The sequence below is a fragment of the Mobula birostris genome, chromosome 9 (assembly GCF_030028105.1).
Source record: "Mobula birostris isolate sMobBir1 chromosome 9, sMobBir1.hap1, whole genome shotgun sequence".
NCBI classification, from domain to species: domain Eukaryota; kingdom Metazoa; phylum Chordata; class Chondrichthyes; order Myliobatiformes; family Myliobatidae; genus Mobula; species Mobula birostris.
In genome coordinates this window covers 155526046-155553951 of record NC_092378.1, presented here as the reverse complement: position 1 = coordinate 155553951, position 27906 = coordinate 155526046, and the positions used below count along the sequence as shown (strand labels likewise).

Genomic DNA, 27906 nt, shown 5'->3' with positions numbered 1-27906 from the left:
TATTTGATAATAAATTTTATTTTGACTTGACACATCCCATAAGCTACCTTACATAGAAACTGGACAGGTGATTCACCTTTGCAAATTCACAGCTTGGCTGATGTTTGTAGGAGCGGCAGCATGGCTGACATGTTATTGGCTCCAGTGAGCCAGTGCCCACCATCGATGACAAGTGAGGCACCAGTCACGTACGACGCTGCTGAGCTCACAAGGTACAGCACTCCATGGGCTATTTCTGTCTTGGTCCCCACTCTCTGCAGTGGAATCAGTTTCCACTGGTCTGCTGCCAACCCTGCCAAGCCACCTGGTGGAAAGAGAGAGAACAAGGTTTAGGAATAGAAAAGCCTGAACATCATTAAACAGTTACTTACACTGTAAAATATGGTGGGGTGTAAGGGGTGTTGAGGGAGGGGTGGCACCCCGGTGAAGGGGCTTGTCATGTCCGATCTGGGACAGCTCACTCACCTTTGGGGCCCACCGGACACTCAGCTCTCCTCTCACCTGTGGCTCCAAGTAGCTGTTTGCATGTGAAAGCAGCCACACCATTTCAACAGGCAGGTTAAACCAGGTGAGGGTAGCTGGCAGGTCTCATACCCCACTGAGATAGGGACATGCCTGCCCTGGCATGTGAAATCAGCTCTGGTGGACTGGGTGGATGAGATCAACAATGAGGTCCAGCAGCCAGGAAAGCGGTTCTGCAACACTTCGTGGAGAGCAAAGGGCATGACCAGGCACAGAAGAACTCACGGTCATCTACTGCAAGCAAGAAAGACCCCAGTTAGTGGTAACTGCTCGTACCACAGGGACCCCGATTTCCGAGGTCATGAGAGAGGAACTGCCCCAGTGTAACAGCTTTTCCACTTTAAAAACTCTCCTGTACACGTCTACCTTCATCGTCGGACACACCAACCAACAAAATAAGACACTGGAAATACTCAGGTCAGGCAGCATCTTTGAAAAGAGGAGCAGATCGAACAGTATAGATCAAAGATCTTTCGCCAAAACTTGGTTTTAAGTTGCAGAGAGGGTGAGGGAGAGACAGAGAGCGCAAAGGTCGGTGATGTGGGGGGGGGGAGGATGGAATAAGAGGCTGGGAAGGGGTAGATGGAAGAGATAACGAGCTGAAGAAGGAGGAATCTGATAGGAGAGGGGTGGACCATGGGAGAAACAGGAGGAGGAGGGAGATGATGAGCCTGAGAAGGAGCAAAAGGGCAACCAGAATAAAGCTGACCTTTATTTTCTTTTTTTCTAGTGAAACATTGTGTAAACTCGAAGTCTAGAATTAAAGAAAAGCAGCTAATGTGAAGAATAATAGTCACAGGTGGTGGAGGGACAAGCTTGAGAAGTTTAAAACTGAGGCACTGCTTTAGCAGGAGGCAATGTAACTCAGTGATCCAGGGGTGATGTGTCCACTGAATAAGTCCATTCATGGGCTCTGCTATCTGAGCACTATATGTACCAGGCATACTTAGCTGCTTGCAACATAGCTGGGTGTCAACATCTCTGAATCTCTATCCTGGGCCCAACTGATGAAAAGGCATGACAGCAACCATATTTCATTAGGAGTTTGAGGGGACTTCTTATGTCACCAAAGACTCGCAAATTTCTGCAGATGCACTGTGCACCACATTCTAACTGGTTACCTCACTGCCTGGTACAGAGGACTGCTACTCAGAAATGTGTAAACTCAGCCAGCTCCACCATGGACACAAGCCTCCCCAGCACTGAGGACATCTTCATAAGGCAATCCCTCAAGGTGGCAGCTCCCATCATTAAGGACCCCTATCACCCATAACATGCCCTCTTCTCATTGCTACCATCAAGGAGTTGGTACAGGAGTCTGAAGAAACACACTCAAACATTTCAGGAACAGCTTCTTCCCTCTGGCATCAGATTTCTAAATGGACTATAAACCATGAACACTACCACTCTCCTTTTCCCGCTCTTTTTGCACCACTTATTTAATTTTAATATTTACTTTTTATTGTAACTTACAGTTTTTATTATTATGTAGTACAATACACTGCTGCCACAAAACAACAAAAGTATGCCAGAGATATTAAACCTTTTTAGGATTTTGATTCTGAAACAAACCCCTAGGTCAGACAGAATTGATGGAGGGAAATGGATCCTTCTTCTAGTTAGAAGGATACGGGGAGACAGCCACGATAAAGAGGTGAGGGGAAGGGTTGGAGCAAGAGCTGGCAAAGAACAAGCAAGCAATAGGTGGATCCATTGGGCACCGCCCCTCTATCTTCAGGGATTCGACCTGAAACATCAAGTTCCTCCAGCAGAGTGCATGTAATTCCAGATTCCTGCATCTGGAGTCTGCTAAAAGATTATCTTTATTTGTCACATGTATATTGAAACACACAGTGAAAAGTGTAGTTTCTGTCAACAACCAACAGTCCAAGGATGTACTGGGGGCAGCCCACAACTGTCACCATGCTTCCAGCACCAACATGCCACAACTTACTGATCCTAACCCATACCTCTTTTTGGACTGTGGGAGGAAACTGGAGCACCTGGAGGAAACCCATGAGGTCAAGGTGAGAAAGTACAAACTCCTTCAGACAGTGATAAGAATTAAACTCCAAGTTGTGATCGCTGGCGCCGTACAGCTTTACATTAACCACTACAATACTGTATGCCTATGAAAGGGGTGGTAAGCAGTAGGTGAATTCGCTGGCTATCTCCACTTTATCTTTGAAGGATGAAGGATCTCAGCCTGAAACATTGATCTATCATTTCCCTCCAGAGATGCTGCCTGACCCACTGAGTCCTTCCAGAAGACTGTTTCTAAATTCAGATTCCAGCTTCTGCAGTCTCTTCCCAGTCTTCCTCGTCCTAATGTAAGAACTCAGCCCGAAATATTGACTTTATTCATCTCCACAGATGCTGCCTGACCTGCTGAGTTCCTTCAGCATTTTGTGTGTGCTTCTCATGATTTCCAGCATCTGCAGAATCTCTTATGTTTATGATCTGCAGTCTTAATTCTCCATAGATTCAGATTTATTTATCACATGTACGTCAAAACATACAATGAAATGTGCCATAAACGTTAACAACCAACACAATCTATGGATGTGCTGGGAGCAGCCCGCAAGTATGGAGTCTCTCCATAGATTGACATTTACCAGGAGTGTTGTAGACGAAGGGCCCAAAGCATTGTTGAGGATCCCTACCACCCATCCTACCATCTCATAGTCATAGTCATACTTTATTGATCCTGGGGGAAATTGGATTTCGTTACAGTTGCACCATAAATAATAAATAGTAATAGAATCATAAATAGTTAAATAGTAATATGTAAATTATGCCAGTAAATTACGAAATAAGTCCAGGGCCAGCCTATTGGCTCAGGGTGTCTGACCCTCCAAGGGAGGAGTTGTAAAGTTTGATGGCCACAGGCAGGAATGACTGCCTATGACGCTCTGTGCTGCATCTCGGTGGAATGAGTCTCTGGCTGAATGTACTCCTGTGCCCACCCAGTACATTATGTAGTGGATGGGAGACATTGTCCAAGATGGCATGCAACTTGGACAGCATCCTCTTTTCAGACACCACCGTCAGAGAGTCCAGTTCCATCCCCACAACATCACTGGCCTTACGAATGAGTTTGTTGATTCTGTTGGTGTCTGCTACCCTCAGCCTGCTGCCCCAGCACACAACAGCAAACATGACAGCACTGGCCACCAGTGACATCTCTTTGACACACTTCCGTCAGGAGGGAGGTACAGGAGCATCAGGACTAGGACTACGGACTGGGTAACAGCTTCTTCCCTCAGGCTGTGAGACTACTGTGTATCCTCCGTCACTGAGGTCTTGTCACTAAGACAGCCAGTTGTTTACTGTATGTGCACTGCATGCATTTTGAATTAAATTTAATTACCACAGTTACGACAATATTTTGTTTGATGTGCTGTGTGTGATTTATGTCTTGTGGGTGCACCGTGGTCTGGAGGAACATTGTTTCATTTGGTTGTGTGCCCCAGTAATGTTGTGGTTAGTGTGACAGTATTACAGCTCGGGGCATTGGAGTGCAGAGTTCAATTCTAATGCTGTCTATAAGGAGCTTGTACGTCCACCCCGTAGAACGTGTGGGTCTCCTCCCACAGTTCAAACAGATACCGGTTTGAAGATTAGTTGGTCATCGTAAATTGTCCTGTGATTAGGCTGGGATTAAATAGGTGAGTTGCTGGGCGGTTTCTGCTCGTTGGACCAGAAGGGCTTGTTGCACGCTGTATCGCTAAATAAATTAAAATAAAATAAAATAAAATATAATATATATATAGTCAGATGACAATGAAGTTGAACTTGAACTTGACTTCTTACCCAATCTCCGAAAACCTTCTGTCCCAGCTATGGGGCCTGGGGCCAGACTGTTCACACAGATGTTGTCAGGTCCCCATTCTACTGCCAGGTGCCTTGTCATTGCGTCTGTAGAGAAAAGGGAGCGAGGTGTGGTCAGTTAGGAGTTCTTTTTAAAGCAACAAGTCTAATTCAGCATGCAATTCCACTGGGAAATGGAGCAGGTCGCGCCTCCCAGTTAGTTACTGCATATTACGTTTGATGGCTCTGGGTCTGCACTCGCTACTTTAGAAGAATGGGGGGGGTGGGATCTCATTGAAACTTACAGAATATTGAAAAGCCAAGGTATAGTGGATACGGAGAGAATGTTTCCTGTAGTGTGGGAGTCTGGGACTAGAGGGCACAACTTCAGAATAGAGGGACGTCCATTTAACACAGGGAAATGAGGAGGATGTTGAATCTGTGGAATTCATTGCCACAAGTGACTGTGGAGACCAAGTCATCGAGTATATTTAAAACAGAGGTTGATAGGGTCTTGGAACGCAGCAGGCCAGGCAGCATCTCTAGGAAGAGGTACAGTCGACGTTTCGGGCCGAGACTCTTCGTCAGGACTAACCAAAAGAAGAGCTAGTAAGAGATTTGAAAGTGGGAGGGGAGGGGGAGATCGGAAATGATAGGAGAAGACAGGAGGGGGAGGGATGAAGCTAAAAGCTGGAAAGTTGATTGGCAAAAGGGATACAAGGCTGGAGAAGGAAGAGGATCATGGGACCGGAGGCCTGGAGAGAAAGAAAGGGGCAGGGGAGCACCAGAGGAAGATGGAGAGCAGGCAAGGAGTTATTATGAGAGGGACAGAGAGAGAAAAAAAGAGAGAAATAAAGGAAAAAATAATAAATAAATAAATACAGGATGGAGTAAGAAGGGGAGGTGGGGCATTAACAGAAGCTAGGAAATCAATGTTCATGCCATCAGGTTGGAGGCTACCCAGACAAAATATAAGGTGTTGTTCCTCCACCCTGAGTGTGGCTTCATCTTGACAGTAGAGAAGGCTGTGGATAGACATATCAGAATGGGAATGGGACATGCCCCTCCTCCCCTTCTTACCCTACCCCTTATTTATTTATTCCCCCCCCTTTTTTTCCCTCTCTCTCTCTGTCCCTCTCACAATACCTCTCCCTTCTCCAGCTCTGTATCCCTTTTGCCAATCAATTTTCCAGCTCTTAGCTTCATCCCTCCCCCTCCTGTCTCCTCCTATCATTTCGGATCTCCCCTTCCCCCTCTCACTTTCAAATCTCTTACTAGCTCTTCTTTCAGTTAATCCTGACGAAGGGTCTCGGCCCGAAACGTCGACTGTACTTCTTCCTATAGGTGCTGCCTGGCCTGCTGCACTCCACCAGCATTTTGTGTGTGTTGCTTGAATTTCCAGCATCTGCAGATTTCCTCATGTTTGCGTTGATAGGTTGTTGGTTATTCAGGGCATCAAAGGTTATGGGGAGAAAGCAGGAGAGTGTGGTTGAGAGGGATAATAAATCAGCTGTGTTGGAATGGCGGAGCCTAATGTTGTTCCTATATCTCATGGTCTTATGCTATAAGACATCCTGGAATACAGGTCCGTAATTCCTTGAAGGTGGTGTCATGGATAGAAAGAGTCATAAAGAAAGCTTTTGGCACATTAACCTTCATAAACCAATGTACTGAGTACAGGAGATGGGATGTTATGTTGAAGTTGTATAAGATATTGGTGAGGCCTAACTTGGAGCATTGTGTGCAGTTATGGCCACCTACCTACAAGAAAGATATCAATAAGATTAAAAAAGTGCAGAGAAAATTTACATAGATGCTGCAGGACTTGAGTTATATGGAAAGGTTGAACAGGTTAGGATTTTATTCCCTGCAGTGCCAGGGGAATGAGCAGGGATTTGATAGAGGTATATGGAATTATGAGGAGCATATTTAGGCTTTTTCCACTGAGGTTGGGTGAGACTACAACTGGAGGTCACAGGTTATGGGTGAAAGGTGAAGTGTTTAAAGGGAACCTGAGGGGGATTTCTTCTCTCAGGTGGTGAGAGTGTGGAAAGAGGTGCCAGTGCAAGTGATGGATGCGGGTTTGATTTCAATATTTCAGAGAACAGGTACAGCACAAGGCTGTGTGCTTAGCCCCAGTCTCTACTTGCTTTACAGTTAATGATTGTGAAGCTAAGCACAGCTCCAATGCCATTTTTAAATTTGCTGTCGACACCACTGTTGAAGGCCGAATCAAAGGTTGTGACATTTCAGCATACAGTATAGGAGGGAGATTGAAAATCTGGCTGAGGAGTGCCACAACAACAGTCTCTTACTCAATGTCAGCAAGACCTAGGAGTTGATTATTGACTTCAGGAGGAGAAAACCAGAGGTCCATGAGCCATGCTATCACAGGGTAGGACTGGCAACTAAGGAAAGATGTGCTGACATTGTGAAGTGTTCAGAGGTTGTTCATGAGAATGATCCCAAGAATGAAAGGGTTAACATATGAAGAGAATTTGGTAGTTCCGAGCCTGTTCTTGCTAGAGTTTAGAAGGGTGGGTGGGTGGGGGGGGGGGGGAATATCTCTTTGAAAACTACCAAATATTGAAAGGCATAGATAAAGTGGTGTGCAGAGAATGCTTCCTATAGTGGGGGAGTTCAGGACCAGAGGGCAGAGCCTCAGAATTGAGGGACATCCATTTAGAACAGAGTCAGGAGAAATTTCTTTAGCTGGAAGGTGGCGAATCTGTGGAGCTGATTGCCACAAACAGCTGTGGAGGACAAGTCATTGGATATATTCAAGGTGGAGGCTGACAGGTACTTCATTAGTCAGAGCGTCAAAAGTTATGGGGAGAAGGCAGAGGAATGGGGTTGGGAGGGAAAATAAATCAGCTACGATTGAGTGCTGGAGCAGACTCAAGGTGTCGAATGGCCTAATGCCACTCTAATGTCTTATGGTTTTGTATTTCTGGCAACAGGATAGCAGTTCAGATCAGTTCCCACAGTACACACCTACCTATAGCAGCCTTGGCAGAGCCAGCATGGGTTTGCAGGATCTGGCCCCGGTAGCTCAGTGTTGCCGTGATATTGACAATAACTCCACCGTGGTCCTGAGGGAACACTCAGGGTTAGGAACGTCAGACACAACTTTCACAGTAACATCCACTTTGCTTTCACTGGCAGCCTTCCATGAACAGTACTGTACGTCTGATGTTGATAATCTTAATCAGTTTACTTGCCTTGCTTTGTATGCTTTTTGTAGGCTTTTCTGTTCAAGGACAAAGATATTTCCGTCACAGCCTGGTATGGAAACACCAATGCCCTTGAATGGAAAAGTCAACAGTAAGTAGTGAATATAGCCCAGTCTATTATGGGTAAAAACCTCTCCACCGTTGAGCACATCTACATGGGACACTGTCACAAGAAAGAAGTATCGATTGTCAGGGACCCCCATCACCCAGGCCAAGCTCTCGTCTCCCTGTTGCCATCAGGAGGAAGGTACAGGAGCCTCAAGAACCACACCATCAGATTCAGGAACAGTTTGTACCCCTCAACCATCAGGCTCCTGAACCGGAGGGGATAGCTTTACTCACCCCATCACTGAACTGTTCCCACAACCTACGGACTCACATTCCAGGACTTCATCGCAGTTCTTGATATTTATTGCTTATTTATTTATTAATAGTTTTTGTTTCTTTTCTTCTTTTTGTATTTGCACCGTTTGTTGTCTTTTGTACATTGATTGATTGTCCGTCTTGTTGTATGTGGCTTTTTAATGGTTTCTTTTGTGTTTCTTTGTATTTACTGTGTATGCCCACAAGAAAATGAATCTCAGGATTGTATATAGTGACATCTGTGTACTTTGATAATAAATTTACTTTGAACTTTGTTTCCTACACGGCAGCCTTTTTGTTGCAATAGAACATTTTGCTTCAAGTTGTTTGCAGTTCACTGGCCCAACACAAAGACAAACCAGTTTCACTCACAGCTTGCGGCGAGAAGTTAAACAAACTCAGGTCATAGAGGGGTATTGCTCAGAATCAGGCTATTTGGCCCTTCACGTGTATGCTAACCATGGTGCTTATGAATATTCATTCTGGTTATTAGCATTTGGTCTACTGACTATTCAAATACTTATTTGAATGCTAAAGTCAGGACTTTACTCCCTGGAGCGCAGGTGATTGAGGGGAGATTTGATACAGGTATACAAAATTATGATAGATATAGATTAAGTAAATCCAAGCAGGTTTTTTTCCCAGGAGGTTGGGTGAGACTAGAACTAGAGATCATGGGTTAAGGATGAAAGATGAAATATTTAAGGAGAACACAAGGGAAACTTCTTCATTCAGAGGGTGATGCAAGTGTGGAAGGAGCTGCCAGTGGAATAGTGGATGTGCGTTTGAATGCAATGTTTCAGAGAAGTTTGGATAGGTACACTGATGGGAGGGGCATGGAGGGCTATGGACCTGATGGGACTAGGCAGAATAACAGTTCAGCATGGACTAGATGGGCTGAAGGGCCTGTTTCTGTGCAGTAGTGCTCTATGACTCCATGGGCTGCAGGACTCAGTTATTACTATCTTACAAGCTGAGTTAGCAGGAGAACTTCCAGAGAAAGATCCCAGTCTGGAAATGAGACACAGCTGCCCCATCTGGAATGACAAGACATGGTCACATCCACCCCGATATTGTAAAGGGTTCACATTTAAGCTTGTTGAACGTTTCACCATCACTATGGCCTTGAATGTAACAGAAGCATCTGCAGAAGCTATGGGTTGCACCAGGAGAGGCCATAATGTGGCAACTGGAAAGTTAGTTGAACATCAGGGTGCGACTTGTGAAGAGTGGTGACAAGTGATGATTGGTTCTAAGTCGGTGGCTTGACATACTGCCAGGTATTGGTCCACTTACTGCAGTGTTTCACGTCAGTGGAGAGGGTATAAACGTAAAGGACTTGGGAGAAGTTCTTTGAGCTGATCGTGGACAGTGCATGGCTCAAGTGGAAGGAGTGCTGCAGTGAGAGGGGCCCGTGCACGACACACTGAGTATTTCAATGCCTGCTCTGTTCTGACCTAACAAGTGTGGTTTTACAGTTCTACATAGATAACTGCAGTTTCTGCATTTCTGTCTGATTGATTTGGATCCAAGAACCTACTGTTTGAAACAGGCCCCAACCTACTGTTTGAAACAGGCCCCAACTACCAAAAAAACTGGGAGATAATGATCGATACTGTATTAATTTTTTTTGCCATTCTGGAGACAGGAAACAAATCAGAATGGTCCCAACAAAGTTCAAAAGTTCAGTTCTGTTCTTAACTCAATCCAAATCCATCTTGCCTATCACCCTCGCACTCACTGACATCTGGCTTCCAGTTAAGCAGTGTCAATTGTTCAGCTTTAAGATTCAGTTTCTGTCCATGCACTCTGGAAGGTCCCTGTTCTCTTCCAACTCGTCACTCTGAATATTCCTAATTTTAGTTTGTTCACCAAAAAAAGTTCCAAGTAAGTGTATTATCAAAGTACATATATGTCACCATATGTAGCACTCAGATTCATTTTCTTGTGGGCATTCTCAATAAATCTGTAACAGAAAAAGTGAAAGACAACACCAAATGGACAGTGTGCAAAGGACAACAAACTGCAAATACTAAAAGAAAGAAATAATAATAAAAAATAAGTAAGCAATAGATATTGAGAACGTGAGATGAAGAGTCCTTGAAATTTGAGTCTTCAGGCTGTGGAAACAGTTCTGTGATGGAGCAAGTGAAGTTGAGTGAAGTAATCCTGTCTGGTTCAAGGGCCTGATGGTTGAAGGTTAGTAACTGTTCCTGAACCTGGTGTTGTGGGTCCGGAGACTCGTGTACCTTCTTCCTGATGGCTGCAGAGAGAGGACACCACCACCCGGGTGGTGGGGATCCCTGATGATAGATGCTGCTTTCCTGCACAATGCTCTACGTAGATGTGCTTTAATGCTGGGAATATTTAACTCACTCAAAATGCTGGAGCAGCTCAGTGGGTCAGACAATATCTACGGAGGGAAATAAAGGGTCGATGCTTCAGCCTGAGACACTTTATCAGGACTGGAAAGGAAGAGAGAAGTGGCCTACTGAGTTCCTCCCGCATTTTGTGTGTATTACTCTGGATTTGCAGCATCTGCAGAATCTCTAGTGTTTAGATAATTTAACTCAATCTGATTTCAGGTTCCCTGGCCTCCATCATTTTATTTTTACTATGGATGTCCAGTCCCAATACACCTCCACCACCACCCCCCCCCCCCGCCAACCACCACCACTCTTCACCGCCTAATGGAATTTGTCCTCATTCTAAATAATTTCTCCTTTGCTCCTTCCACTTACTTCATGCAAAAGGGGTAGCCATGGGCACTCACAGGGGTCCCAGCTATGCTTGCCTGCTTTTTGGCTACGTGGAACAGTCTATGTTGCTAGCCTACACTAGTGTCCACCCCCCACTTTTCCTACACTACATCGACAATTGCAATGGTGCTGTTTCCTGCACCTGTGCTGAACTCGGATTTCATCCACTTTGCCTCCAACTTCCAATCTGCCCTCAAATTCACCTGGTCCAGTTCTGACACTTCCCTTCCCTTTCTCGATCTCACTGTCTCTGTCTCTGGAGAAAGCTTATCCACTGATGTCTATTATAAACTAACGGACTTTCATAGCTACCTGGACGATACCTCACCCCACCCTGCTTTCCCCTTCTCTCAATTCCTCCGTCTCCACCGTATCTGCTCTCAGGATGAGGCTTTTCATTCTAGAACAAAGGAGATGTCCTCCTTTTTCAAAGAAAGGAGCTTCCCTTCCTTCACCATCAACACTGTCCTCAACCTCATCTCTTCCATTTCACGCACGTCTGCTCTTACTCCATCCCCCCGCCACCCTACCAGGGATAGGGTTCCTGTTCTCCTCACCTACCACCCCTCCAGCCTCCACACATAATTCTCCAAAACTTCCGCCACTTCCAACGGGATCCCACCACCAAACACATCTCTCCCTCACCCCCACTTTCTGCTTTCTGCAGAGATTGCTCCCTACGCCACACCCTTGTCCATTCGTCCCTCCCCATTGATCTCCCTCCTTGCTCTTATCCTTGCAAGTGGAACAAGTGCTACATCTGCCCCTACAGCTCCTCCCTCACTACCATTCAGGGCTCCAAACAGTCCTTCCAGGTGAGGTGACACTTCATCTGTGAGTCTGTTGGGGTCATATACCGTGTTCAGTGCTCCCAGTGTGGCCTCCTGTACATCGGTAAGAGCACATTAGATTCGGAGACCGCTTCGCTGAACATCTATGCTCTGTCCATCAGAACAAATGGGATCTCCCAGTGGCCACCCATTTTAATTCCATTTCCCATTCCCATTACGATATGTCCATCCATGGCCTCTGCCACTGTCGGGATAAGGCCACACCTAGGTTGGAGGAACAACACCTTATATTCTGTTTGGGTAGCCTCCAACCTGATGGCATGAACATGCCTCCCCCCTCACCATTTCCCATCCCCTTTTCCCTCTCTCATGTTACCTCCTTGCCCGCCCATCACCTCCCTCTGGTGCTCCTTCTCCCCCACTCTTTTTTTTCTTCCATGGCCTCTGTCTCTTTCACCAATCAACTTCCAAGCTCTTTGCTTCATCACCCCCCTCCAAATTTCACCCATCGCCTGGCGTTTCTCTCTCCCCTCTCCCCATCTTTCAAATCTACTCCTCAGCTTTTTTTCTTCAGTCGTGCCGAAGGGTTTTGGCTTGAAATGTCGACTGTGCTTTTTTCTATAGATGCTGCCTGGCCTGCTGAGTTCCTCCAGTATTTTGTGTGTGTTGCTCAGATTTCCAGCATCTGCAGATTTTCTCTCGCTTGTAAATAAATAACCGGGAGCATTAGTCAGATTTATCCATTTTGTCCACAAGGCTCACCTTCAACCACTTCTGATACAGGACTCTGCTGGCATTGAAGGCGCCGATGGTGTCAATCTCCAGCACGGTCCTGAAAGCATTGAACGATAAGCCACTGGCAGGGCACAGGAAGTTCCCTGCTGCACCTAGGGGGAGAAAGGAGGACCTTACTAACAGTAAGGGACACTGGACTATGTTAGACTCTGGCTCTGTTGAGAATACGGATAAGAGGTGACTGATACCATCATGGGCACTGGCCTCCCCAGGACATCTTCAAAAGGCAATGCCTCAAAAAGACAGCATCTATCATTAAGGACCTCCACCATCCAGAACTTGCCCCCTTCTCATTGCTACCATCGAAGAGGAGGTACAGGAGCCTGAAGACACATTCAACATTTTAGGAACAGCTTAGAAACATATAAACATAGAAAACCTACAGCACAATACAGGCCCTTTGGCCCACAAAGCTGTGCTGAACAAGTTCTTAACTTAGAAATTACCTAGGGTTACCCATAGCCCTCTATTTTTCTAAGCTCCATGTACCTATCCAGGAGTCTCCTAAAAGACCCTATTGTATCCGCCTCCACCACCATTGCTGGCAGCCCATTCCACGCATTCACCACTCTCTGCGTAAAAAACTTACCCCTGACGTCCCCAATATACCTGCTTTCAAGCACCTTAAAACTGTGCCCTCTTGTGACAGCTATCTCAGCCCTGGGAAAAAGCCTTTGACTATCTACATGATCAATGCCTCTCATCATCTTATACACCTCTATCAGACACCTCTCATCCTCTGTCGCTCCAAGGAGAAAAGGCCGAATTCACTTAACCTATTCTCATGAGGCATGATCCCCAATCCAGACAACATCCTTGTAAATCACCTCGACACATTTCTATAGTTTCCACATCCTTCCTGCAGTGAGGCGACCAGAACTGAGCACAGTACTCCAAGTGGGGTCTGACCAGGGTCCTATATAGCTGCAACATTACCTCTCGGCTCTTAAACTCAGTCCCACGATTGATGAAGGCCAATGTACCGTATGCCTTCTTAACCACAGAGTCAACCTGTGTAGGAGCTTTGAGTGTCTGATGGACTCGGACCCCAAGATCCTTCTGATCTTCCACACTGCTAAGAGTCCTACTTAATACTATATTCTGCCATCATATTTGATCTACCAAAATAAACCACCTCACACTTATCTGGGTTGAACTCCATCTGCCACTTCTCAGCCCAGTTTTGCATCCTATCAATGTCCCGCTGCAACCTCTGACAGCCCTCCACACTATCCACAACACCCCCGACCTTTGCTTCTTCCCTCCACACTATCCACAACACCCCCGACCTTTGCTTCTTCCCCCCACACTATCCACAACACCCCCGACCTTTGCTTCTTCCCCCCACACTATCCACAACACCCCCGACCTTTGCTTCTTCCCCCCACACTATCCACAACACCCCCGACCTTTGCTTCTTCCCTCCACACTATCCACAACACCCCCGACCTTTGCTTCTTACCCCCACACTATCCACAACACCCCCGACCTTTGCTTCTTACCCCCACACTATCCACAACACCCCCGACCTTTGCTTCTTACCCCCACACTATCCACAACATCCCCGACCTTTGCTTCTTCCCTCCACACTATCCACAACACCCCCGACCTTTGCTTCTTCCCTCCACACTATCCACAACACCCCCGACCTTTGCTTCTTCCCTCCACACTATCCACAACACCCCCGACCTTTGCTTCTTCCCCCCACACTATCCACAACACCCCCGACCTTTGCTTCTTCCCCCCACACTATCCACAACACCCCCGACCTTTGCTTCTTCCCCCCACACTATCCATAACACCCCCGACCTTTGCTTCTTCCCCTCCACACTATCCACAACACCCCCGACCTTTGCTTCTTCCCTCCACACTATCCACAACACCCCCGACCTTTGCTTCTTCCTCCCACACTATCCACAACACCCCCGACCTTTGCTTCTTCCCCCCACACTATCCACAACACCCCCGACCTTTGCTTCTTCCCTCCACACTATCCACAACACCCCCGACCTTTGCTTCTTCCCCCCACACTATCCACAACACCCCCGACCTTTGCTTCTTCCCCCCACACTATCCACAACACCCCCGACCTTTGCTTCTTCCCCCCACACTATCCACAACACCCCCGACCTTTGCTTCTTCCCCCCACACTATCCACAACACCCCCGACCTTTGCTTCTTCCCTCCACACTATCCACAACACCCCCGACCTTTGCTTCTTCCCTCCACACTATCCACAACACCCCCGACCTTTGCTTCTTCCCTCCACACTATCCACAACACCCCCGACCTTTGCTTCTTCCCTCCACACTATCCACAACACCCCCGACCTTTGCTTCTTCCCCCCACACTATCCACAACACCCCCGACCTTTGCTTCTTCCCCCCACACTATCCACAACACCCCCGACCTTTGCTTCTTCCCCCCACACTATCCACAACACCCCCGACCTTTGCTTCTTCCCTCCACACTATCCACAACACCCCCGACCTTTGCTTCTTCCCTCCACACTATCCACAACACCCCCGACCTTTGCTTCTTCCCTCCACACTATCCACAACACCCCCGACCTTTGCTTCTTCCCTCCACACTATCCACAACACCCCCGACCTTTGCTTCTTCCCCCCACACTATCCACAACACCCCCGACCTTTGCTTCTTCCCCCCACACTATCCACAACACCCCCGACCTTTGCTTCTTCCCCCCACACTATCCACAACACCCCCGACCTTTGCTTCTTCCCCCCACACTATCCACAACACCCCCGACCTTTGCTTCTTACCCCCACACTATCCACAACACCCCCGACCTTTGCTTCTTCCCCCCACACTATCCACAACACCCCCGACCTTTGCTTCTTACCCCCACACTATCCACAACACCCCCGACCTTTGCTTCTTCCCCCCACACTATCCACAACACCCCCGACCTTTGCTTCTTCCCTCCACACTATCCACAACACCCCCGACCTTTGCTTCTTCCCTCCACACTATCCACAACACCCCCGACCTTTGCTTCTTCCCCCCCACACTATCCACAACACCCCCGACCTTTGCTTCTTCCCCCCACACTATCCACAACACCCCCGACCACTATCAGATTTCTGAATGGTTCATGACCCTATGAACACTAGAATTTTTTTTTGTTGTAATTATTTAATTGAATTTGTTAATATATATATCTCATTATAATTTATAGTATTTTTATATTTTGCAATGTACTGCTGTCACTAAACGACGTATTTCATGACAAATGCCAGTGGTATGATAAAAGCCGTAGATTGGGTGTACAGCCAGTGACTTTTCCCAGGGCAGAAATGGCTGAAGCAAGGGGGCACAGTTTAAGGTATGTAAGGGGTTTCCTTTTTTTATGTCACTGCGTCGTCTAGTTAAAATGGCTTCTTTGTTATGTTATAATTGAAAGGGCTTCTTTGTTATGTTAACTGCTGAGGAAGTCCTCCCACTAGCAGTTTGTTTGGATCACGTTACTGATAAGAAGATGTTATGAACCAATTGGGATAGTTATTATGCTTTTGGTGTGTCTGTAAGATACTGTATGCGCGGGGTTTTGGGGCAGAAGGCGGGAGAGAGAGACAGAGGATGGACCAGGTACTGTGAGTCCACTAACGGGGCAGGACCCTGAGTGGGGTGTTCGACGAGGAGAGGAAACGGAGACGGACTCGTGTGGAGTGTCTGGTCGACCACCGTTGTTGGTTGCAGGCGGCCGGTTGAGGTGATCTGAAGGGTCGCAGGATGAAGAAGAAGGGTCCTGAGCTCCAACTATTTGTGCACGAAGAGATTGAACTTTGATAAGTGTGGCGCCTTTTATTTTCCTTTTATATTTTATTCTCTATTAATTATATAGTTCCAGTAATATCTATAAACTGTAAATCATTTAATCGTATCTGGTGTATTGTCTGTTATTTGGGCGGGGTGGGGTACATCACACAGCATCCACACAAACTAATTACCCAGTTTGGCGGGGCCGAGGGCTGTTTCCCTAGACGACAGCGAGCCGAGCGACCCTGAGGCTGGCTGGGGGGCTACAGGTAATTGGAGGAAAGTATGGGGAGGATGTCAGGGTAGCTTCTCTTTTTTTTTTAAAACACAGAGAGTGGCAAGTGCTTGGAATTCCCTGCCAGAGAGGTGGTAGAAACAGATACATTAGGGACATTTTAGAAACTGTTAGATAGGCACTTGGACAATAGAAAAGTGGAGGGCTAAGTAGGGTTAGGTTGATCTTAGCGTAGGTTTAAGGGTTGGCACAGCACTGTGGGCCGAAGGGCCTGTACTGTTCTGTAATGTTTTATGATCTAAGTTGACACTGGAATGTCACACTTATGGGCTGCCCTCAGTACATCCTTGGGTTATGTTGGCTGTTAATGCAAACGATGCACTTTACTGCATGTTTCAATGTACATGTGAAAAATAAATGAATCAAAATCTGAATCGTTCAGTCAGAACTGAACATACTCCAAATTCTGTGTCTATCGGGTCAAGGTGCCCTGTGGACCAATAGGTACGTTCTCCATGACTTGCCAGGACAAGTGGACATTTATCTCGTGGACCTCCCTTCAGCCCCTGATGCTAACAGGAATTACAAGCTCAGACTTACAGTTCACCAGGATATCAACTTTCCCAAACTCCTGCAGTGCCGCCTCCACAGCAGCAATGATGGTCTCAGGCTTCCTGACATCCACGGACGCTGGGAGACAGCGCTGCCCAGTGGCCGCACGCAGCTTCGCAGCAGACTGGATCAGAATGAAAGATGCTGATTATTCTCATTTTCATCTTGACAGCCTCCAACCTGATGGCATTGACATTGATTTCCATAACTTCTGGTAATTTCACCCCCTTTCTCCTCTATTTACATTCTCCATTCACCCTTCTCCTCTCCTCCCTCACCTATCCCCACACCTTAGAACACAGAACAGTGCAGCACAGGGTCAGACAAGAGAAAATCTGCAGGTGCTGGAAATCCGAGCAACACATACAAAATACTGGAGGAACTCAGCAGGCCAGCCAGCATCTATGGAAGAGTACAGTCGACATTTTGGGCTGAAACCCTTCAGCAGGTCTGGAGAAAAAATGCTGAGGAGTAGGGAGCTGGGGGGGGAACACCGGAACACCAAATTGGTGAAAGGTGAAGGGGGAGGGATGGCCAAAGAGTTGGAGAGCAGCAGGGATCACAGAGGGGCAGCAGTGAGAGAGGGTTTCACTGAACTCCCATTGAAGGGAAGAGTTAAACTTCCTTAGGTTAGGCATCCCTGTAAGAGACCTTGCAGTGTAGTAATCCAGTCATAAACAAGAGAAAATCTGCAGATGCTGGAATGCTCTTTCACCAATCAGCTTCCCAGCTCTTTATTTCATCCCTCCCTCTTCAGGTTTCACCTATCACCTTCCGTTTCTCTCTCTCCTCTCCCCCACCTTTTAAATCTACTCCTCAGCTTTTTTTCTCCAGTCTTGCCGAAGGGTTTTGGCTCAAAACGTCGACTGTCCTCATTTCCATAGATGCTGCCTTGCCTGCTGAGTTCCTCCAACGTTCTATGTGTACAGCACAGGAACAGGCCCTTTGGTCCTCAGTGTTGTGCTGAACCAATTAAATTAGTAATCAAATCATCCGCATACACAATGAGGTACATATCCTTCCATTTTCTTGATGTTCATGGATCGATCAAAGTATCTCTTAAAAATCCCAATTGTATCTGCTTCTTGCACCACCCCAGGCACCCATCACTCTTTGAAAAAGAACTTGCCCCCACATCTCCTTTGAAATTAACCCCCCACCCCACACCTTAAATGCATGCCTTCTGGTAGTCGACATTTCAAACCTGGCAAAAAAGTCTGTCTACTCTAGCTATGCCTCTCATAATCTTATAAACTACTATCAGATCTCCCCTCAGCCTCCATGGCTCCAGAAAAACTCTAATGACCCACACTATCTGCCGGTGATGATGACCCAGCTTCTTATAGTGCTGCAGTCCTCCTGATGAAGGTTCTGCTACAGCAGGTTAGGATGATGTAGTTCCACCACAGGATGCACGACTTCAAAGTTCAAAGTACATACATGTCACCATACACTACCCTGAGATTCATTTTCTTGCAGGCATTCACAGTAAATACAAGAAACACAATCAAATCAATGAAAGACCACCTCCAACCGACATGCAAAAGTTAAACTGTAAATACCAATCAATTAATAAATAAACAAATAAGCAATAAATATTGAGAATTTAAGATGAAGAATCCTTGAAATTGAGTCCATAGGGTATGGGAACAATAAAGTGATGGGGTGAGTGAAGTTAATCCCTCTGGTTCAAATGCCTGATGGTTGAGAGGTAATAACTGTTCCTGAACCTGATGGTGTGAGTCCTGATGCTCCTGTACCTTCTTCCTGTTGGCAACAGCGAGGAGAGAGCATGGCCTGGTTGGTGGGGGTCCTTGATGATGGATGCTGCTTTCCTACAACATGGATTCTTGTAGATGTGCTCAATGGTGGAGAGAGCTTACTCATGATCAACTGGGCTGTATCCACTACCTTCTGTAGGCTCTTCCATTCAAGGTAATTGGTGCTTCCATTCCTGCTGCTGCTGTGCTTTCTTCGTAATTGGACTTGTGTGCTGGGCCCAGGACAGGTCCTTGGAAAAGATAACGCTGAGGAATTTAAAGTTGCTGACCGTCTCCAGCTCTGACCCCTGAATGAGGACTGGCTCACAGATCTCCTGAAGTCACTAATCGGGGAGGAATCTGAAGGTGCTGGTGTTCCCATGTGCCTGCTTTCTCGGTGACCGATGCAGCAGGGTAGGGGAATGCTGCAATGAGGGAGCAGCAGTCAATGCTGATGTTGCAGAGATGCCCAAATCCCAAAAATTTAAAAACAAAGCAGCATCCCAGGAAAAACCAGCTGAATAAGAAGCCAATGTACAGACTAGTGCCAGCCCTGGGGCGTGACGATGGGAAAACCTCAGAACTGAGTGATACTGTGGGGCGCCCCGGTCCAGTAGAGGTTAGAGCGATGTTTTTATGACTCCCATTTCATTACATTCTTCCAGTTATTCCTGCTGCATCTTTTCTCTCCCCCTTTGTCCTACTCAGCTGAAACGTAGACAGGCTAAAAAATCAGCAACAGCACAGGAAATGGATTCTGATGAAAAGGAATATTAATCGGACGCCACTGTAATGTAGCAACTAGTGCAACACTATTACAGCTTAGGGTGCTGGAGTTCAGAGTTCAATTCTGACGGCGTCTGTAAGAAGTTTCTACATCCCCTCAGTGTGCCTGTAGATTTTCTCCGGGTGCTCTGGGAACCTCCCACAATCCAGAGACCTACCGTTTAGTAGTTTAATTGGACATTGTAACTTGTCCTGTGATTAGGCTCGGGTTAAATCGGTGAGTTGTTGGGCTGGAAGGGCCTGTTCTCCACTGTATCTCTAAATAAATAAATGGAAAGCAAACAAATCCTGTCTCAGCCAACGTTTATCCTTCAATCAACCTTTCTGAAACAGTAATCGAGCCAGATATCTGGTTAACATCACATGGCTGATTGTATGACCTTCATACACACAGATTTCCTGCAGAGATTGCATCTCACTGTGGAGGTATGTTTGTGTGTGTGTGTGTGTGTGTATCTGTGTGTGTGTATATATATAAAAAAACAGAGAGACAGGGAGCGAGAGAGACATACAGAGACAGTGTATGTATATATATATAAAAAAGAGAGAGACAGGGAGCGAGAGAGACATACAGAGACAGAGCACAGACACAGCGAGAGAGAGAGAGACATAGAGAGAGACAAAGAGAGTGAGACAGAGGCAGAGAGGGGGAGAGGGCAGAGGGGCAGAGAAAGGGAGAGAGTACGAGAGAGATTGAGGGACAGTGAGGGAGAAAGAGATTAAATGAGTGGTTGGAGCAGTGATTTGAAGATTAGCAGGCAATACTGACTACTGTGCAAGCTGAATTGAGTAGCAATGTTTCAAATATTGTCATGAGATGTTACTTTGTGCTAACAGTTCATTATCCTACAGGTTAACAGTTCCTCTCTGGACACGTAATCCAGCTCCTTTACTTGTACAACCCAGTCCCAACTCAACCCCAATAACCTATTGGCAAGCAAGCAGTTGTGAGGGATCAGTAAAGAAAGGCATTTATACAATTTATGGATGCAGTATAAGCAGGGAGGAGACTGTTCGGGGGGGTGGGTTGGGGAAGGAGAGACAGAGATAGGCAAAATGTGAGAGCTAGCAGTTGGAATTGAATGGAGAGAAAATATAAGATTATTCATTTTGATAGGAAATAAAGATATTGATGCAGATACTGGAACCTGAAGTCTGTTTTAGGAACGGTTTTTCCCCCTCTGCCATCAGATTTTGGAATAGTCCATCAGCTCAAGAACACTACCTAAATATGCTTTTTATTTACACCTTTTATTTTTGTAATTTGTAGATTTTTTAGTCTTTGTCTTGCACTGCTGCCACAAAGCAACACATTTCAGAATCAGAATCAGGTTTAATATCACTGGCATATGTCTTGAAATTTGTTGTTTTGCGGCAATGCAATACAGAATAATAAAAACTATAAATTACAATTAGAAATATATTTTTAAAAATTGAATTAAATAGTGCAAAAAGAAAACAAAGTAAAATAAGAAAGCAATTGAGGTAGTGTTCATTGTCCATTCAGAAATCTGATAGCAGATGATATTTCACCTGTCAGTGATGATAAATCTGCTTCTGATACTGAAACACAAATTATACACACTTTTTTCAAGAAGAACACAATTAAAACCAAAAGCCCATTTCAGTGCAAAGTGATGAGAATGTTGCTGGACTGTAATGATCAGGGTTTTGCTGGATGGTTCAATGAGGCTGAAGGAAAGTAGCTGTTCCTGAACTTGGTGGTGTCGAACTTCCTGAAAAAAGGCAGAGCTCAATTGGCGGGTTCTGTCATCATGGCTTGGGAAGAAGTTTCCTTACCCCGAGGACAGTGACAGCTGTGTATGGGTCAGAATGCTGGCGCATGACAGAGAGCAACCTTGCCAAGCTACTGACATTTCACAACATCAGCCTTTGGAAGATCCCCAGTATTTTCTCGCCAAGAAAGATCTCCAAGCACACACTACCCCTTCAGTGTCATCAAGAGGTCATGGCCACAATCATCATAAGGGAGTGTTGTAGATGGATTGGGCACATGATGAGAAGAGAAGCCAACTCCATCATTAAGACAGCACTTCACTGGATCCCTGAAGGGTGGAGCAAACACAAGAGACCAAAGGCAATTTGGTGCTGTTCCACAAAGGCAGAAACAAGGACCCTGAGCTACACCTGGGCCACAATAGAGGAGATGGCCAAGGACAGACGGAGATGGAGAATTACTGCCAGTGGCGTAATGGGCAGTAAGTAAGCAAGTAAGAAGATAGTGATCTTTAGGAATTCTGTATGGAAGGGGGGTAGTGAAGGCTGTGTCATTGAGTACATACAAGAGGAGATTGACAGACTGTCAGGTTTGAACAGAATTATCCCAGCTGTCTGCAACACCCATTCCCAGGAATGGAACAGTCTACAGAAAATGCTGGATACAGCCCAGTCCAAGACAGGCAAAGCCTTCCCCACCATTGAGCACATCTACATGAAACACTGCCAAAAGAAAGGAGCATTCATTGCAGAACCTCACCACCTAGATCATGCTCTCTTCTCATCACTACCATCCGACAGGAGCCTTAGGTCCCACAGGGCCAGGTTCAGGAACAGTGATTACCCTACACAATCAGGCTCCAGTACCAGTGTGGATAACTTCACTCACCACAACAGTGAACTGATTCTACAACCTCAAGACTCACTTTCAAGGACTCTTTACAGCTCATGTTCTCCACAGAACTATTTTTTATTTGCACAATTTATTTTTTGCACATTGGTTGTTTGTCAGTCTCTATTTATCTATTGCTTTCTATTGCATTTCTTTATTTTCCTTGAAATGCCCGTAAGAAAATGAATCTCAGGGTTGTATATGGTGTCATACAGTATATGTACTTTGACAATAAACTTACTTTGAATTGGATGTGATCTGGGTTTAGTGCAGGAGGTAAAATACTGGCCATTATTTTACTGAAGGGTGGGCCAGGCTTAAGGGGCCGATTGGCCACTGCTGTTTCTTCTATTTCTCTTTCTTATATCAGTGAAGCACATCTACTTACTGCTTGCACTCGTTCCAGGCTCCTGCTGGCGATAACAGTCTGACATCCATGTCTGCAACAGAACAGAACAGCAATTCTTAGTCTATATTGGTTAAAAGTTACTGTTCAAATTCTATTGTTCTAATCCGAAGGTGGCCACAGCTCCTGCAGTCAGGGTACACAAATATCCATTTCACGAGTAGGTCTAACGCAGTGAATGGCAGGGCACTGAGGAGTGCGGTAGAACAAAGGGTTCTGGGAACACAGGCCCATAATTTATTGCAAGTGGTGGCACACTGCTCTTCCTAAATCAAAGTATGTTATGTTGAAGTTGTATAAGACATTGGTGGGGCCTAATTTGGAGTATGGTGTCTCAAACACAAGAAGATCTGTAGATGCTGAAATCCAAGGCAACATGCACAACATGCTGGAGGAACTCAGCAGGCCAGGCAGCATCTATGGAAAATAGTAAACAGCAGACGTTTCGGGCTGAGACCCTTCATCAGGACTGAAGAGTCTTGGCCTGAAATGTTGACTGTGTACTCTTTTCCATAGATGCTGCCTGGCCTGCTGAGTTCCTCCAGTATTTTGTGTATGTTGGAGTATTGTGTGCAGTTTTAGTCAGCTACCTACAGGAAAGACCATAAGACGTAGGAGCAGAATTAGGCCATTCAGCCCATCAAGTCTGCTCTGCCATTCCATCATGGCTGATCCCGGATCCCACTCAACCCCATACACCTGCCTTCGCGTCATATCCTATGATATCCTGACCAATCAAGAAACTATCAGCTTCTGCCTTAAATATACCTTGGCCTCCACCGCAGTCTGTGGCAGAGCATTCCACAGATTCACTACTCTCCGGCTAAAAAATTTCCTCCTTACCTCTGTTCGAGAAGGTCACCCCTCAATTTTGAGGATATGCCCTCTAGTTCTGGATAACCCCACCATAGGAAACATCCTCTCTATATCCACCCTATCTAGTCCTTTCAACATTTGGTAGGTTTCAATGAGATCTCCCTACATTCCTCTAACTTCTAGTGAGAACAGGCCCAAAGCTGCCAAACGCTCCTTATATGTTAACCCCTTCATTCCCAGAATCATCTTCATGAATCTTTCCAATGACAACACCTCCTTTCTGAGATATGGGGCCCAAAACGGTTGACAATAAAAGTGCGGCCTGACTAGCATCTTATAAAGCCTCAGCATTATCTCCTTGCTTTTATATTCTATTCTCCTTGAAATAAATGCCAGCATTGCATTTGCCTTCTTTACCACAGACTCAACCTGTAAATTAACCTTGTGAGTCCTGCATGAGGACCCCCGAGTCCCTCTGCACCTCTGATGTTTGAACCTTCTCCTTACTTAGATAATAGTCTGTACTATTGTTCCTTTTACCAAAATGCATAATCATACATTTCCCAACTCTGCATTCCATTTGTCAATTTTTTCCCCATTTTTCCAATTTGTCGAAGTCCTGTTGCAATCGCATTGCTTCCTCAGCACTACCTACCCCTCCACCTATCTCCGTATCATCTGCAAACTTGGCCACAAAACCATCAATTCAATTATCCAAATCACTGACAAACAATGTGAAGAGTAGCGGTCCCAATACTGACCCCTGAGGACCACTACTAGTCACTGGCAGCCAATCAGAAAAGGTCCCTTTATTTCCACCCACTGCCTCCTGCCTGTCAGCCAGTATCTTTCTTGTAACCCCACAGGGTTTTATCTTGTTAAGCAGCCTCATAAATGGTATCTTATCAAAGAAAACAGGGAAAACTTACAAGGATGTTTCTGGGACTAGAAGACATGAGTTATAAGGAAAGATTGAATAGGTTAGGACTTCATTCTTTGGAATGTATAAGATTGAGGGGATATTTGAAAGAGGTCTACAAAATTATGACGGGTATTGACGGTAAATGCAAATAAGCTTTTTCCTGTGAGGTTGGGTGGGACTACAACTAGAGATCATAGGTTAAGGGTGAAAGGTGAAGAGTTTAAGGAGAACATGATGGGAAACTTCTTCACTCAGAGGGTGGTGAGAGTGTAGAACGAGTTGCCAGTACAAGTGGTGGATGTGATTTGATTTTAACATTTAAGAGAAGTTTGGATAGGTACATGGATGGGAGGGGTATGGAGGGCGATGGTCCAGGTGCAGGTCAATGGACTAGACAGTTTAAATGGTTTGGCATGGACTAGATGGGCCGAAGGGCCTGTTTCTGTGCTGTGCTGCACTTTTCTATGACTCCAGGACTCAAGGTAGCACAGGCAGAAAAACTGGAAGGGAGAATATATTTAACTTAAAACAAAACAAATCCTTGCGGTTAGTGCGACGTATCACAGCTCGAGGTGTTGGAATTCAGAGTTCAATTCCATTGCCCTCTGTAAGAAATTTGTTTATGTTTCCCATGTGCGTTTCCTCCGGATGCTCTGGTTTCCTCCCACAGGCCAAAGACGTACCAGTGAGCAGGTTAATTGGTCATTATAAATTGTCCTGTGACTAGGGTTACATTGGTGGGTTGCGGGCGATTAGCTCGTTAGGGTGGAAGGGCCAGTTCCACACTATATCTCTACAATAATAAATCCCTTCAGACAGGGTTCTTTCCACAAATGGCTTAAGAGCATCCTCAATAAACAAGATACCCTTCCCCAGCTGTTGTCTCCATTCCAGCATCATCCTGTTGGACAGTTTGAGAATATCGGGCCGTGGAAAATAACTTCATGGCAATGACCTGGCCCATTTGAGCTTGGTACTTATTGGAGTGGGGTTCCCAACCTTTTTTATGCCGTGGACCCCGACCAATAACTGAGGAGTCCATGGACCGCAGGTTGGGAACCCCTGTGTTAGAGGGATACTGCAAGGGCTGTCACACTGACACAGATCAGCCACGATATAACTAAATGGCAGAATGGGCACGTGGGATTGCAAGGCTCCACTGTTCCTCTGCAAAGGGATACACTTATCTTTTGGCACACTATGGGCACCAAACAGGGCAATCCCCATCACTTCATGCATTAATGATGTGAAACTTCACTGAAGTACATAAACACACAGACATTTTTCAACCTCCACCCACTACCTCATCAAAATCTCTGCAATTCGGAATCCAATGCCTGATCCTCCTCCTGTGATGAATGCAACTTTGTCCCTGTTCATGAGAGATGGCAGTAATTAATTTCAGATTTATTTAGCACATGTACATCGAAACCTACAGTGAAATGTGTCATTTGCATTAACAACCAACATAACCCAAGGATGTGCTGGGGGCAGCCCCCAAGTGTCATCTCACATTCCAGTGTTAACAAATCATGCCCACAGTGCTCGGCAGAACAACACAGAATCACAACAAAATCAGAACACAACAACAAAACAAGCCCCATCCTCCCTTCCACAGACACAGCCTTCTAACCCTGGGACAGGCCGTTTTCTTCGGCCTCCAGCCTCACAGAGGGATCAGAAGTGGAGAGAGTGAGCAGTTGCAAGTTCCTGGGTGTCAAGATCTCTGAGGATCTAACCTCTCAACATATAGATGTAGTTATAAAGAAGGCAAGACAACAGCTATACTTCATTAGAAGTTTGAAGAGATTTGACATGTCGACAAATACACTCAAAAACTTCTATAGTTGTACTGTGGAGAGCATTCTGACAGGCTGTATCACTGGGGGGCGGGGGGCTGCTGCACAGGACCGAAAGAAGCTGCAGAGGGTTGTAAATCTAGTCAGTTCCATCTTGGGTACTAGCCTACAAAGTACCCAGGACATCTTTAAGGAGCAGTGTCTCAGAAAGGCAGCATCCATTATTAAGGACCTCCAGCACCCAGGGCATGCCCTTTTCTCACTGTTACCATCAGGCAGGAGATATAGAAGCCTGAAGGCACACACTCAGCGAATCAGGAACAGCTTCTTCCTCTATGCCATCCAATTCCTAAATGGACATTGAACCCTTGGACACTACCTCATTTTTTAAAAAAATATACAGTATTTCTGATTTTTGCATGTTTTTAAATCTATTCAATATACCTATACTGTAATTGATTTACTTTTTACTTATTATTACTGTTTTATTTATTATCTTTTTCTCTTCTAGATTATGTACTGCATTGAACTGTTGCTGCTAGGTTAACAAATTTCACATCACATGCCGATGATAATAAACCCAATTCTGATTCTGACTTTTGGATTTGCAGATTCATTCAAATAAAGACAGGACCATAACTTTGGCAAGAAGAAAGGACTCAGAGAACTGTGCAAGTCTTCACACATGGGAAAGAAATCTTAGGGAACCTCATAAGCAGGAACATCTGCAGCAAGACAGGAGTCTTTATCCATAACTCAAACATGATAGGCCCAATTTCACTCTACATCTCTTTTATTTTGCCAACCAGGATAACTGCTGAGATAAGATAAATGTCCTATTACAAGCAGCAAAAAAAAAACATGTTAGTGATCTTTGGAGTTTAGAATAATTAAAGTTTTTTTTCTGAGAGGCATGATGTCAAGATGTTTCAAACCATGTCAGATTCTCCAATGAGGGGACATAGTTACAAGATTAGGGGACGCAAACAACAGGAATTCTGCAGATGTTGGAAGTTCAAGCAACACACATCAAAGTTGCTGGTGAACACAGATTAGGGGACAATTATTTAAAACTGAGGTATGCTAGAACTCACAGAGAGTGGTGATTTCTCATAATTCTTTACCCTGTGGCTGTGAGGCTGGATTGCTTGGGATGTTAAAAGAGCAATTAAATAGATAATTTTTAAGATCAGTAAATTCAGGCCAATGGGGAACTGACACAACAAAGAGGAGGCCGAAGGAATATCTGTCAGGAAGATATTAAATGAGAGGGGAAATGTTTGACAGGCGAGGGCTCCTTCTTTCCCATGTTCTTCCCTATTTGACACATAAAACAACTTACTTTAGGATATCAGAACTAAATATATAAGAGTAGTTCAACAGACAGTCGTCAGTGTTCACGTCCTCAGGGATGCTACCAGCTCCGGACATGACCGCCGACTGGGAGAGGCCAGAGTTGAGGCAGCGCTCGCCGAGAATGGGTCCCGGAGGCAGCCAACTTCCCAAACCCGGCGAGAAGTTCTCTCTCACACAATAGCAACGGCGACGACCGACCGGGCACAAAACCAGCCTCGAGTTGGGGCGGTAATCACCAACAGCAAAGCGGAGGACAGGAACTACATTTCCCACAATGCCCCTGGACACTGGGTGCATCCAGCCTGGTAACCGACTGAAAAAGGGATTCCCTTCACAAATCCGGATTACCTCAGGAGAAATTGCTTCAAAATAAGAACAAAAGTTCAAAATTCAAAGTAAATTTATTATCAACGTACATATATGTCACCATATACAACACCGAACTTTATTTCCTTGCAGGCATTCACAGTAGGTACAAAGAAACACAATGAAAAATTGCACAAAAACGAAGAAAATCAATGTACACAGGTAC

The 27906-nt window shown here is 45.6% G+C and overlaps 1 protein-coding gene across 1 annotated transcript; it reads right to left on the bottom strand.

The window, feature by feature from the left end:
* Positions 1 to 27649, bottom strand: decr2 (2,4-dienoyl CoA reductase 2, peroxisomal). The gene is made up of 8 exons (XM_072269585.1): positions 27361 to 27649; positions 25523 to 25591; positions 22464 to 22515; positions 16889 to 17024; positions 12241 to 12365; positions 7331 to 7424; positions 4336 to 4440; positions 1 to 304 (listed from the first exon to the last, which is right to left on the bottom strand). The coding sequence occupies exons 1-8, from the start codon at positions 27447 to 27449 to the stop codon at positions 87 to 89; spliced, it is 888 nt and encodes a 295-aa protein (XP_072125686.1). The 5' UTR covers positions 27450 to 27649; the 3' UTR covers positions 1 to 86.
* Positions 27650 to 27906: the final 257 nt, after the last annotated feature.

Bases quoted from the DNA above. Each gene is read 5' to 3' on its own strand.
- decr2 (XM_072269585.1), bottom strand. From the start codon at position 27,449: ATGTCCGGAGCTGGTAGCATCCCTGAGGACGTGAACACTGACGACTGT. The intron at 12,366-16,888 runs GTAAGTCTGAGC...TTCTCCCCCTAG, and splicing joins AGTTGATATCCTGGTGAACT to GTGCAGCAGGGAACTTCCTG. The intron at 4,441-7,330 runs GTAGGTGTGTAC...TTTTCTCTACAG, and splicing joins CTCTGCCAAGGCTGCTATAG to ACGCAATGACAAGGCACCTG.